Here is a 15,086-nt window from a genome sequence, read left to right as displayed (position 1 = left end):
ATTCTTACAGACAAAACAGCATCAACATTCAAGCCAAGAAGGCAATAAAGGAATAATAACTTAGCACTTGACATATATTTCTGACAAATAGTGTATTTCATGGTCCATCCTGAACGCACCTGAGGTAAAAGTAGATGCATCCAACATCTAAGCTTAATTGATTTTTGCCAGAAAGTCTATTTTGAAATGTGAGCTTCTGATACATTCCTTATGTTTGTGCTTTTTAAAACAAGTTTCATTTTTATATTTTCTTTGTCAGCAGGGGAAAAATCAGATCAATTCTATAAGATCAGTTCTATACAAGCATTATTGAAACTGTTGGAGTCCCAAGATGGAGTCTTTAAAATAAATGTGCTTAAACTAACCTATGATGTCAGAAGTCAGGAAAGGTAGCACAAGGGGGCATCTAGCGGCTGATAATGTTGTGTTTCCTCCTCGGGGCATTGGTTACATGGGAAACTTCATTTCGTGAAATTACAACAAGCAGTGCACTTATGATAGATGTTCTATTGTATATGTCTATTACACTTCAATATGAAGGGAGAAATGGAATGTGTTTTATATAATCATGACATTCTTGCAAACGTTTTCATGAACTAGAAACTAGACTAGACAATTTCACAAAATGCTGCACAATTAGTGCATTCTTCCAGCTAACCAGCCCATCAAAATCATTTATTGAAGGTGTAGAATGCAAGGCATTGCATTAAATATTGTCTATAGACTTGCGGGGAAGGCAACATATCTACATTTAAAACAATTAATCACAAGACAAATATTTATTGAGTACCTGCTAAGTAGCGGGCACTAGTCTAGACCTCTGAGCTTACATGAGTGAGCAAAACAGGCAGAATTCTCATCCTTGTGGAACTGATGCCTAGTGAGAGAAGACAGCCAATTAACAACAAACAATAAGTAAATTGCATGATTTGTCAGATGGTGATAAGGGATGTTCAAGAAAATCGAGCAGGGTAAGAGAGATTGGGAGTGTTGTAGGGGAAGTTTGCAATTTTAAATAAGAAGTTCAGGTGGGCATCACTAAGGAGGTGATACTTAAGCAAAGATGTAAAAAAGATGTTACCCATGTGTAGAGCTGGAGAAAGAGAATCCAGGCAGAGGACACAATGAGTCAGAAAAGGACCTGATGACTTCAAGCCAAAGAAACCAGTGTGATTAGGATAAGATGAGCTAAGGGGAAAGGAGTAGATGTGAGGTCAGGGAATTAATGAGAGGAAAGATAATTTTAAACTGTTGTATGATTCTGGTTTTTACTTTCAATGAAATGGGACACCATTGCAAGAACTTGAGTAAGGGAGTGGCATGAGCTGACTTACATTTTTAAAGTATCTAGTTGCTATTTGGTGAATAGACTACAAAGGAGGAAGAGTAGTAGAAAGAGGAAACCTCCTACACTGTTGGTGGGAATGTAAATTGGTGCAGCCGCTATGGAGAACAGTATGGAGGTTCCTTTAAAAACCAAAAATAGAGCTACCATATGATCCAGAAATTTCTGCATATATGGGCATATATGCAGAAAAGACAAAATCTCTAATTCAAAAAGATACATGCACCCCAATGTTCACAGCAGCACTATTTACAATAGCCAAGACATGGAAGCAATGTAAATGTCCATCAACAGATAAACAGATAAAGAAGATGTGATAGATACACACACACACACACACACACACACTGGAATATTACTCAGCCATAAAAAGAATGAAATAATGCCATTTGCAACAACATCAATGGACCTAGATATTGTCATACTAAGTGGAGTAAGTCAGATAGAGAAAGACAAATAACATACGATATCACTTATATGTAGAATCTTAAAAAAATGATACAGATGACCTCATTTACAAAACAGAAATTGACTCACAGACATAGAAAACAAACTTATGGCTACCAAAGAGGAAAAGGGTGGGGGGATAAATTAGGAATTTGGAATTAACAGATACACAATACTAATATAAAATAGATAAACAACAAGGACCTACTGTACAGCACAGGGAACTATATTCAATATCTTTTTAATAACCTAATGGAAAAGAATCTGAAAAAGATTTTATGTATAATATCTTAAAATATATATTATATATAACTAAATCACTTTGCTGTACACCTGAAACATTGTAAACCAACTATACTTCAATTTTAAAATATTGACAAAAAAGAAAAGACTAGTAACGGGGAGACCAGTCAGGAGGCTGTTGCAATAATCCAGGTGAAAAAGGATGGTGACCTGGACCAGGCTGGTAGCAGCAGACGTGTAAATAATTGTCAGCGTTTGGATATATTTTGAAGATTGAACCAATAGGATTTTTGAAGGATTGGATATGAGATTTGAGAAAAGAGAGGAGTCAAGCATGGTTTTGAGATTTCAGGACTGAACAAAGGTGAAGTTGTCATCAACTCAGATGAGGAAGACTGTGGGTAGAGCGGGACTGAGGAGGAACATGACAAGTTCTGTGTTGGGCACAGTAAGTCTGGGATGTCTCTCAGACACCCTAACAGAAAAGTTAAGTAGGTAGTAAAGTATGTATGAGTTTAGAGTCCAAAATAAATGTGTGAATGTGAATGTAAATTTCAGGTTAATAGGCATAGAGATTATATTTGTAAGATTAGATGAGATAACCAGGAAGAGAACATAAAATAGAGGAGAGAACCAAAGACTAAGCCCTGGAGCAGTCCGAGAGAAGCACCGAGCAATAAAGAAAGAACAGCCAGTTCTGTCCTAGGGTATTCCAAGCCTGTGACAGGACTGGTTGACTTACCACTTACCACTGTAATAATTACCTCCCAGGAAGAGAAGTTCAAGGACATTTTACCAGTTTCTATGCCAAGCCATGATCATGAGTAATTACACAGTACCTCGCATATAGCAGCAAGAGCTTCTGAATTATTACAAATTGTTGAATGAATTATTTCAAGGCTCTGCAGACAGGCCAAAATCTCTTGAGGCTTTAGCTCTTGTTATTAGAGAGACCTGGTATTCTAAATGCATCTAGACTCCCTCCCCTTCGTACCCTCTGGGCACACCGGGGACCAGATGGGTCAATGTGGTTCCTACTTGGGACTGAGCTGAAAGCCTATAGGCTGCTTCACTCAAAACATCTGCTCTGGGCTTCCCTGGTGGCACAGTGGTTGAGAGTCCGCCTGCTGATGCAGGGGACATGGGTTCGTGCCCCGGTCTGGGAGGATCCCACATGCCGCGGAGCGGCTGGGCCCGTGAGCCATGGCCGCTGAGCCTGCGCGTCCGGAGCCTATGCTCCGCAACGGGAGAGGCCACAACAGTGAGAGGCCCGCGTACCGCAGAGAAAAAAAAAAAAAAAAATCTGCTCTTTCCCCTGATCAATTCTTTTTGGTCCGGAAATATCTACCTGCTGTAACCAAGCATTCTTCTGCCCCAGAGCCTCTGTCTCGTTGGTCCCTCAATCTGGCCCATCTCCCCTTTGAACAGCTTACTGCCTCTCTTCACTGAAGCCTCTGCTTAATGTCATCTCTTCAGAGAAGCCTATTAGCATCATTTGATCTCAAACTGTGCTAGTCTTTTCCACTTGCTTTTTATACCACTCACTACTACCTGCCATTACATTTATTTGTTTGGTGATTGGCGATATGGTCTGAGTTGTATCCCCTGAAAATTTGTATGTTGAAGCCCTTCCCTTCGGCATGCTAAATGTAGATTGAGAAGTAATTGAGTTTAAATGAGGTCTTAAGCGTGGAGCCCTGATCCAATAGGATTAGTGTCCTTATAAGAAGGGACACCAGAGATTCAGCTCTCTCTCTGCCGTGTAAGGACACAGTGAGAAAGTGGCCATGTGCACGTCAGAAAGTGCCCTCACCAGGAACAGAATTAGCCAGCTCTGTGATCCTGGACTTCTAGCCTCCAGAACCACGAGAAATACATTTCCGTTGTTTAAGCCACCCAACCTATGGTATTTTGTTATGGCAGCCCGAGCTGACTGAGACCATTGGTTACCTTCTTTCTGCCTCTTCCACTAAGAGTCTCTTTAAAGCAGGATTTTGGTGTTTTTTTTTTCCTATTCCAGTGTATGGAACTAGAACAAAGTTTCACCCATAGCAAGCTACTCATTAAATGTTGATGAATGAATCAATTCTCAGATCTGGTCAAGATGTCACTTAGTTAAATAGTTTCATGGATGACCCCCCCATGTGGAAGGTTCTGGCTGAGCAAGAGAAAAAGTAAAGAACACGTGGTCCCTGGCCCACGAAAAAGCCTGAAATCTGGTCGTTCTGGGTTAGGTTGCTCTGTTAGGCTGATAGCAATTCACTTCCCCAAACTCCAAATTCTGGTTCCTGCCAGGCTCCAGAGAGGAGGGACAGTGCTTTGGGTAATAACAACCCTCATTTTAGCAGAGGCTCCAGGGTGTTTTCCATGAGAGTCATCTCGGGCAAACAGAGCAGGTTTTCAAAGTAAATTTAGCATCTCATTTGGGATGAATAGTATGTGTTTTTGTCTTATAAATCATACCCAGCAATCCTTTTCTCAACCTTGGCCCTTGAAGAGTAGAGGATATGGCATTTCTGACCAAACCAGTTACAGGATGGGAGTACGATATAGAGATACTTGTAGGAAAGGGTTTGGAGAAAACCCGTGTCTCTGTTGTCAGGAGACCCCCAATTCAGGATCTTATATCCTTGACTGAACTCTGACTTTGAAAATTTCCCAAAGTATATACACAGGCGCGCGCACGCGCGCACACACACACACCCCATAATTAATATATTCAGGCTGAAACCAGCTAACACAGTGGCGTATTGTGTAGAGGTTGATATTTATAGTGACCTGACTCCATGGACTATGTGGACATGAGAGCCAAAACTAGCTAATTGTGTGGGAAAAAGTAATAATATTATGGATCCACAAGGCTGTGAAAGATAAAAAAGAAGATAAGCAATAAGAAAAGCTTTCAGAGTCTCACAGCTCAGTCCTCTATTTGGAGGTAGAAGGGTTTTATTTCTGTCTCAAGCGTAGGCTTAGGCAAACCCAAGCCTTGCTCTTTGTGGTGGGCTTATAAGCAGGGTAAATGGAAAAAGGGAAATTCCTGGCAAGCCCTGGCTTGGAGATGGTACAAAAAATCCTCAGTAAGTATAGTGTATTTCCTTCTTTTCTGAATCCATACTAACTTGCCCAGCAAAACTTTCTTTAGTCCTTTACTGATTCCAAAACTTATTTTAATTTTTGCCTTTCGCTTCTTATTTCCTTTCCCACAGATGGTGGGTAAAATATAAGCCTGTAAAAGTAAAGCTTAAAAGACTTACGTTTCTTTTTTTGGCTTTCAAATGTTTCACACGACTACATGATAGTCCCACCTCATCCACTCACACTTACATTTTTCCTCTTCCTAGCATTAATAGGCTTAAATGTTTGGTTAGGCAGGAAATTTAGAATAGGGAACTTCGTCCACCATTCTCTTGCCTCTTGAAGGAGTTTTTAAAAATACTGAAGAGATTTGATTCTAGGTACAATAGAGTGAGCACATTCATTCATTCCACCCTGTGTCTCCCACTGAATGCAGCTGTGAAACCTGCTCACAACACATGGAGCATCTGAGGGTCCTAAGGTAAGCAGCAGCAGGCAGATTGGAGAAGATGACCAAAATGGTGATTTAATCACTTTTTCCCCTCTGGTGTCTCTTGAAATTCAAGTCTGTCCAACAATATGTAAAAACAATAATATACAATGCCAAGTGGAATTTACCCTACAAATGCAAGACTGGTTCCGCATTGAATATCAGTCAATGCAATTCACCATATCAGCAGTCTAAAGAGTAAAAAACAAAAACAAACAAAACAAACAAACAAAAAACACCAAAAGCGTGAAACATAAAAGAAGAAATTGATAAATTGGACTTCATCAAATTTTTGCTCTACAAAAGATATTAAGAGCATGAAAAGACAAGCTACAAACTGGGAGAAAAATATTTGCAAATAATATTTCTAAAAAAGAACTTTTATCCGGAATACATAAAGAACCCTCAAATATCAACAATAAGAAAAAAATTCGACTCTGACATAAATCATATTAACGTTTACTTAGGTCAGCCTCCCAAGGCAATAGAAAGAAAAGCAAAAGTAAACAAATGAGTCTTAATCAAACTTATAAACTTTTGTACAGCAAAGGAAACCATAAATGAAATGAAAAGACAACCTATGTATTAGGAGAAAATATTTGCAAACAACGTGACTGACAAGGGCTTAATTTCCAAAACATACAAACAGCACTATTTACAATAGTCAAGACATGGAAGCAACCTAAATGTCCACTGACAGATGAATGGATAAAGAAGATGTAGTACACATATAAAACGGAATACTACTCAGCCATAAAAATGAATGAAATAATGCCATTTTCAGCAACATGGATGGACCTAGAGATTATCATACTAAGTGAAGTAAGTCAGAAAGAGAAAGACAAATACCATATGAGATCACCTATATGTGAAATCTAAAATATGACACAAATGAACTTATTTATGAAAGAGAAAGAGACTCACAGATGTAGAAAACAAACTGATTGTTACCAAAGGGGAAAGGGGGTGGGGGAGGGATAAATTAGGAGTTTGGGATTAGCAAATACAAACTACTATATATAAAATAGATAAACAACAAGGTCCTACTGTATAGCACAGGGAACTATGTTCAATATCCTGTAATAAACCATAATGCAAAAGAATATGAAAAAGAATATACATACATGTGTATAACTGAATCACTTTGCTGTATACCAGAAACTAACACAATGTTGTAAATCAACTATACTTCAATAAAAAAAATTAAAAAGAAAACAATCCAATATTAAAATGGACAAAAGACCTGAGTAGATACTTTACCAAGGAGAATGTAAAGATGGCAAATAAGCCCATGAAAAGATGTTCGATATCATTAGCTGTTAAGGAAATACAAATTATAGCTACAATGACACATCTATTACCATGGCTAAAATAAAAATTACCAACATACCAAGTGGTAGCAAGGATGCAGAGCAACTGTAATTCTCATACTTTGTTGGTGGGGATATAGAATGGTACAAGCCCTCTGGAAAAAGTTTGGAAGTTTGTTTAAATTTTTATTAGCATATAGCTGATTTACAATGTTGTGTCAGTTTCTGCTGTACAGCAAAGTGTATCAGATATACATATACATATATTCACTCTTTTTTAGATTCTTTTCCCATATAAGTCATTACAGAGTCTAGAGAAGAGTTTCCTGTGCTATACAGTAGGTCCTTATTAGTTATCTATTTTATATATAGAAGTGTGAACTTGTCAATCCCAGTCTCCAAATTTATCCCCCTCACCTTTTCCTCCTGGTAGCCATAAATTTGTTTTCTACATCTATGACTGTATTTCTGTTTTGTAAATAAGTTCATTTGTACCATTTTTTTAGATTTCACATATAAGCGATTATCATATGATATTTGTCTTTCTCTGTCTGACTTATTTCATTCACAGTCACCATATCCAGCAATCCTATTCCTGGGTATTTATCATAGAGAAATAAATACATTTACAAAAACAAACAAACAAGCTTTGTACATAATTGTTTATATAGTGGCTCTAGTCATAATCACCAAAAATTGGAAATAACCCAAGTGTCCTTCAGTTAGTGAACAGATAAACAAACAGTGGTAAATCTGAATAATGGAATACTACTCAGCAATATAATGAACCAACTTCGAATCATTCTACAACTTGGATGAATCTCAAAGGCATTAAGCTGAGTGAAAGTAACCAGTCTCAGAAGGTTACCTACTCAATGATTCCATTTATATGAAAGTCTCTAAAGGACAAAGTCATAGTGATGGAGAACAGATTAGGGGTTGGGGAGAGAGTATGATGGCAAAGGGATAACATGAGGGCATTTCAGGCAGGATAGAACTGTTCTGTATCTTGATCCTGGTGATGGTTACATGAATTTATATACTTGTTAAAATTTATAGGACAGTACATACAAAAAGGTCAATTTTACTGTATGTTAATTTAAAAAATGAGACTGAAAATAACACAGAAGATTGCACAGATATATAAAACAGGCGGAAAATCGTCATTTTTCTCAGTTTTCCTTTTCCATTTATCTAGGGTAGAAAACTATTTAGGCAAAGTACTTTAAGATTTAATATTCTACATGTGTGTTCATTCCCAATTTCCATCAAAGCATCCACGCAACTTGAGTCACCGAGTGCAGATCTGGAACAGATAGCTGGGGGGAAAGGACAGGCTATCAGAAAGTTAATGACTTGGCCTGATGCCACGTTTAAAGGAACAAGGAGGACATTCAAACCTTAATGGAAGTATTCAGTCCATGAGACAAGGAGACAAGCTTTAGCTTTAATCAGCTTTTCCTGCAATATGTTCCATGAGTTTGCTGGGTCACCAAATGACCAGCTTCAAGTTCTTAAGCTCACAAGAAGGCGAAACCATTGCTTTTCTATGATCCTCAAAACAAAGCTCTATACACAACAGAACTGTGCCACCAGGCCCAAAATAAGACTACAAATTTGTTGATTTTCTTTTTTTTGGACTGAAGCTCCCTGAGAACTTACCTGCCTTATGCACAGTTGCTCCCAATACCCAGCATGTAACAGATATTCACTTAGTGTTTACTGGATTGAGCTGAATATTAGAAAGTGGCTTTAACTTACTAGGATTATTTTAGGATCTCTAGTTTGGACTAGGTTAGCACTCGTAGTAAAAATAAGAGGAAACTGCCTGATAGGAAGGAGGGTGAAATATTTTTCATGGTTTGAACACAATCAGAACAGGGGGGCATCATCTAGAGCCCCACTGATGGAAGTCAGGTGATTTGACCTTGACTCCAGGCTGGGTTCTATCTCTCCGGCACTCACAGAGCAGACAACCACAAGGATAGCATAGCCAGGGGAGGTGGTGACCTCCCTGTGCCATGTGGAGCAGAAGGCAGTATCTTTTGAAAATATCAAGAGCGACCTGGACTTCCCTGGTGGTGCAGTGGTTAAGAATCCGCCTGCCAATACGGGGGACACAGGTTCGATCCTTGGTCCGGGAAGATCCCACATGCCTGCCGCGGAGCAACTAAGCCCGTGCGCCACAACTACTGAGCCTGCTTGCTGCAACTACTGAAGCCCGTGCACCTTGAGCCCATGCTCTGCAACAGGAGAAGCCACCGCAATGAGAGGCCCGTGCACTGCAACAAAGAGTAGCCTCCGCTCGCCTCAACTAGAGAAAGCCACGCACAGCAATGTAGACCCAACGCAGCCAGAAAAAAAAGAGTGAACTTGCTTCAACTTGGCTTGGTTAGTTTTCAGGTTACCTCAGGAAAAGTGAGGGCTACTTGCAGGAATCCACATGCATTACTTCTGTAAACAGCTCAGGAACTCAGGCAGCATCAGCCTGGACCAGCGCTGTCTCAGCCTATCTGCTACGTTCAGCTATTTGCTCCATTTTCCTCTCTCTACCTACTGAGTCCTCTGTTTATGCATTGACTCCTGTTCCCACTACTAACAGGGAGACCTCTTAGAATTTTCTAGTTCTAATGGGTTACAGAATTTTACTGGGCCACAGTAATGTCACAGCCTAGCCAATGGATGGGCTGCCCTTGGGTCATAAATGCCTATGTAAATGAAGCCACAGAGAGCTGGGGTCAGGGTTGGGGCAGTTCCCTTCACAAGGGTTGTGAAAGGACAGCAGCTGAAATTCAAGGACAGAGCTTCCTCTGGAGTTGGGGGCTGGGGTTGATGGCATTTGGCTGACACTCTTCTGACTCACAACAGGTGGAGGGGTGAGTGAGGGTGGCGGCTCTTTGTAGGCTGGAAGGACAAACTCACAAAGAGAGACTGTGGCACACAGCTCCTGTTGCTGGTGGGCCACTCTCAGGTCCCACACAGAGCTGGAACGCTGCTCTCGGGGCCCTGGAGGTGCCCTGTGCTGCATGTGTCTTTTGGGGAGACTGTGTGTGTGTTGCCTAAGAACATGAGTGTAGAGTGTCTTGGGTTCCAATCCCAGCACGGTCACTTGCTTTGTGATTTTGAATAAATAACCTTGCCCTCTGAACTTCAGTTTTCTTAGTTACAAAGTGGGGCTAATTCTCCCTTAAATTGTTTAAAACAAAATCCAGATCATGTTATTCTACTACCTAATATCCTACATGGCTCCCCCTTGCTCAGTATCACATCCCAAATCCTTACAATGGCTGACGATGCCCAGAACATCTGTACCCTCCTCATTCCCAGGCCTTCTCCCCTGTCTTACTCGGCTGCAGGCACACCAGCCTCCTGGCTATTCCTTGTACACTCCAGACCTATTCCTACCTTAGGCCCCTTGCACTAGCTGTACCTTCTGCCTTCACCCAGGCGGCTTCAAGAGTCTCTGTGATCAACTTCCAGTCTGTCCCACCCTCTGGCCTGTATTCTACATTCCCCTTGTCCTGCTCTACTTTTGCATAGTACAGATCCCTTTCTAACACAGTACATAATTAATTATTGATCATGCTTATTTTGACTCTCCCGCAGTAGAACATAAACCCCAGAGAACGAGAATTTTGTCTGGCTTCCTCACTAATTGGTCTTCAGCACCAAGAACAGAGTAGGCACAGAACAGGCACAAGAAACAGTTTTGAGTGAATGAGCAAGTGGGTATCAGTTGCCTTCTAGCTTCATTTCCTTCCATTGCAACCTCAGCTTCTGATGATTACCTGAGTCACCCCCTCACCCTCCATTCATTCATTTATTCATTTGTTTGCTCAACAATTATTTATGTGTCTGTTCTGTACCAGACATTGGAGATAGAGCAGTGAACAAAACCAAGTCACTGCCTCCTTACTCGCCAGAAAGACAGGCAAAAAATACATAAACAAATTAAAATGTACTGTAATGTTAAGTGCTGTAGGATACCATAATATGTCACCCCCAAATATGCCTCTTTGGCATAAGGATTATTTTAAGCTGATTATTTTGAAAAATAGCAGACACAGGTGAAGCTCTGAAACCAGAGTGGAAGTTACTCTTTTGTAAGGAAAATTTGCATTTATAAAAGAAATCTCCATTTGTAAGGATGTCTCCCACTCTGCACCGGGGGGAAGACAACTCTAAAGCACAGAAACCTCTTAGCCACAGAGAAAGCACAGACCTAACTCTGCATAACAAAACTTACTCTTGCTTATTATACTTTTCCTGGTCACTTTCCCAGAAGTTGCCTCCCCACACCTTTCTTCTTTTGTTGTAGCTGAAGATGGTGTTTAAGCCCAAACTCTAAGGCACCTCTGAGTTACTGTTCCCTGAGTTTATCCCATGTATATGAGATATACATGTTTAAAAACTTCCGTTTGCCTTTTTCTTTTTAATCTGACTTTTGCTACAGGGGCCCCAGCTGAGAACCTTGAAGGGTAGAAGTAGGATTTTTTCTCCCCTACAGTGCCGCTGCGTGCTAATGAAGATATCAAGCAGGGCGAGGTAGAGTGTTACTCTCAGGAGGGTGGCCAGGGAGGCATCCCAGTAGAAGCGACACTGGAGGAAAAGTCGGAGTGAAGTGAGGGCAGGAGCCACGTGGCCACGGGCAAAAGGTGTAGCCGGCAAGAGAACAGTAAAGGCAAAGGCCCAGCAGCAGTGGCTACAGGTTGGCTTGCTGATGCCCTCCCCCAGCCATCGCCACCCTATACGTGATCGGTTGGACGTACTCACGGCACTGAGCAGACAGTGGCGCTGTAGATTTATTTCTTCAACTCTCAGATGGGTTCTCAGCACTGCTCCTCTTGTTCTTAGTTCTCTCTCCTGAGACAGGGAAGTGGACAGGGGACAACCATTAAAAGAATGACATAGCCGTTGAGGATACGACATAAACCGGTTAGAACCCACTAGTTCCAAGATGGCGGAAGATTCGACTTCCAGTGGACCTTGAGCCTCATTATATGCTCATTGTAATATATTAGCATATGCTAAACGACACACCCACAGGCGCCATGGCAGTTCCAAGGCTGACCATAAAAGGCCAAAAAGTGCGTGGTGGCCCAATTCCTGGAAGTCCCCGCCCCTTCCCCAAAATAGTTGGAATACTCCTCCCACTCATTAGCCTATGAAATTACCCAGACCTGAAAAACTAACCATCCCCACACATGAGGGCTGCTCTCAGAGCCTTTTGAGATGGACCTGCCTTCTGCCTATGGAATGTGTATCTCTGCTTTCACTTTACTTTGGCTGACTCTTGAATTCTTTCCTGTGAGAAGCCAAGGACCCTCACTTGGCGGCCTGTCCCAGGAACTCCCCCAAGACCTGGGACATGTTCTTGAGCCCCATTTTCCTGCAACCTCTTTACAAAGGATATAAATAAATCTACCTCTTACATATCACTTCGCCTCTTGCTGAATTCCTTCTGGGCCGAGACAGAAAGAACCTGAGCTTCACTAAGTCCGAGACGAGTTGTTTGGTTTCAGCTGTAAGATTGTGGAATCGAGTCCCATCTGAGAAGTGTGGTTTCATGCCCGCTCGCCATGGCAGCTCTTCCAAACATGCACACTTCTCTGAACCAAAAATAAAGTTAAGAACAACAGCAACTAACCTTTACTCACAGTTTCTGTGGCTCAGGCAACATGTTAGGTTTCTTTTCTCATAAATTTATCTTATTTAGTCTTCAACCATATAGGTTAGGTACTGTTATTTTATAGATGAGAAAACTGAAGTTTAGGGATGTTAAACTTGACCAAGGACTTCACTAGTAACTAGTGGAGCTAAGAGTAAATTCAGAGCCGGGGCTGGCCTGACCTCATCCAAATTCCAACCCCATCCCTATTGGCAAATGACCTCACCTCATCTCTTACTTCACCTGCTCAGAAAACAAAGAGCATGGAGGTGGTCAAACAATTACTGATACAATTACCTGCCAAATTTCATCAAATCTAAGAGACTATTGATTATAAGAAGCACCATTATGTCATATAACACTAAATAATGCTGCAGTAAATTATGAAACAATGTTAAGACAATTCCTATACAAGCGATGTTTTAAGAAAAAATATTTGTCTTTAAAAAATGGATGATTTTTAAGTATGGTACATCCACACCCATCAGAACCTCTTTCTTTCCTGTGTTGAAAGATGAGATATCCCTCCTCAAAACTAAAACCCTCTTGCTATGTTCTTTACTCTTTCTCCTCCTTGACCTTTTTCCATTGATTTTTTTTTTTTTCCTTTCTCTCCAGTGTTTTCAACTTCATCTTCCTCAGACTAAAAACATCCTCAGGTTTCTCTCATGCTGAAAGTCATCAGCTTGATACACACAGTGACATCCTCTAGCTATTATTATTCCATATTTCTCTTTTCCTTCTTATTTCTTCTTCCTTCCCCTCTTCTATTTATGTTGAGACTCACAAAGACTATCTCAGAGGCATCAGACATTTGGGTCCTAATTATAAAGCATAATATTTGTTTGCAACATCTTCATTTTGGGCATGTTATTGCGGTTGTTCTTTCCCCAGAAAACCTTCCATTGGGGAACCAATCTTCCCTCACACCGACCCTTAGAAACATTGTTCAGGAGAACTGACTCCCCCAGTTCCTTCCTCCAGGAATGCTCACATGATCTAGGCCCAGACAGAATACTACATCCAGGTTGGCACCGGCCTTAGGTTGAAACAAGGATGGGTACAATCATCTAAGCCAGGCCAATCAGAATTCTGCACTGAATTTTTCTCTTGGAGCACTCCTGAAAGATGTACTCTTTCTGTCAAGATCGTTCTTACGCTGCTAGTGGCCATTTGGTCCATGATGTGGAAATAGCCTAAGAGGTGCAGAAAGATATGGATCCCTTATGTCATTCCTTGATTTCATAGATACAAAGATGTCTAACACCAGGATACTCCTAGACTTTTCAGGTACATGAGTTAATAAATTTCCTTTTTGTTCATGATGTGTGATTTGTGTTTTTGTTACTTACAATCAAAAGTGTTCTTCTGTGTTCTTTTATGTGATGGTCAGTCAAGTGCAGCCACAAGAAGAGATTCAGGAGAGGTACAAGAAAACAAATTTTATTGTACTCACAGGTCTAGAGAGGGGAGTGACGGCTTGCCATACAGGGTTACAGGGAAAGCACCGGAATTTGGGTTTTATCTTCAAGCAGAAGACAAGAAAAAGGGGAAAGCTGAAGCTAGAACCATTTTGCAGTTTCTGTGGGAAAGACAAGGCAGATCAGGGTAAACAGTCTAGGATTGGCTGGTTTGAATAATTTCCGTGGGCTCTAAACTATAAGGGTGTCTCTAGTCACCTGACACCTGGCCTAGGATGATTAAGGCAGAGGGATATTGTCTGCTGGGGTATAGGGCCTGATAGAGGAGGTATAGCTTTGGATTTGTTAGTCTGCATACCAAAGGCATGCTCCCAGATGAGTCCTTGGCTATCTCTTAAGTTTGCTAGTCTCAGGAACTCTCTCTCTCCAGCCAGAAAGGCTTTTTTTAAAATGGTGTCAAAACATCAAATAGAAAGAAAATAAAAATATATACAATACCTAAAGTTATACAGTTTTAAAAGAGCTTTGACATACTTTGTTTTACTTGACCCTATGGTTTTTGGGGGGCAGGATATGTTTGTCCTGCTCATGAGTAAATTTCTGGGACTCAGCACATGCCGGGTATATAACAGGTGCTCCAAAGTATTTGTTGAATTAAGTGAGAAGTATATGTGTTATTACCTCATTTATAAAATGGGGTACTGAGATCAGAGAGTTAGTTAGGTCCTAGAGTTAGGTTAGAACGGTCTTAGTTAGACTAAGGTAGGAGGCTATGGTGAAAACCCAAACTGGGAGTGGGCAGTGTAGGACGGAGTTGGATTACAATACAGGTGACAGGTCAATCTTAGTCTTTTTTTCTGGAGTTCTACAGCAGCTCTTCACTATCTCCCATCAATTTTTGCTCCTCTGCAATCACTACATCCACTCAACAGCCAGAGTGATCTCGTTAAGGTATCAAATCAGATCCTACTACTCTTCTGCTTTAAGCCCTTCAATAGTTTATCTTTTGATAAACTATTTTATTTATTTTACTTGCCCGGATAACAGCTCAATCTCCAACAAATCATACAAGGTTCTTAGGACCTTG

The 15,086-nt window shown here is 40.8% G+C and overlaps 1 protein-coding gene across 5 annotated transcripts in view; it reads right to left on the bottom strand.

The window, feature by feature from the left end:
* The window catches only part of POC1B (POC1 centriolar protein B), a 142,954-nt gene extending 130,511 nt beyond the window's left edge, over positions 1-12,443 (bottom strand). The window contains exons 1-2 of one of the 5 annotated variants that reach the window (XM_079937199.1): positions 12,343-12,443; positions 11,680-11,773 (exon numbers count right to left, since the gene is read on the bottom strand). Coding sequence is in view for 2 of the 5 variants with exons in the window: in XM_079937196.1 (XP_079793322.1) it covers positions 11,680-11,839 (160 nt within the window). In the remaining 3 variants the exon portion in view is untranslated. Of the gene's footprint in view, positions 1-11,679; positions 11,909-12,342 lie in introns of those variants that run through there. The other 4 variants (XM_079937201.1, XM_079937196.1, XM_079937195.1 and 1 more) reach the window with 4 other exon arrangements.
* Positions 12,444-15,086: the final 2,643 nt, after the last annotated feature.

The sequence above is a fragment of the Stenella coeruleoalba genome (genome assembly GCF_951394435.1).
Source record: "Stenella coeruleoalba genome assembly, chromosome: 11".
NCBI classification, from domain to species: Eukaryota; Metazoa; Chordata; class Mammalia; order Artiodactyla; family Delphinidae; genus Stenella; species Stenella coeruleoalba.
This window is presented reverse-complemented; position numbering and strand designations above follow the sequence as displayed.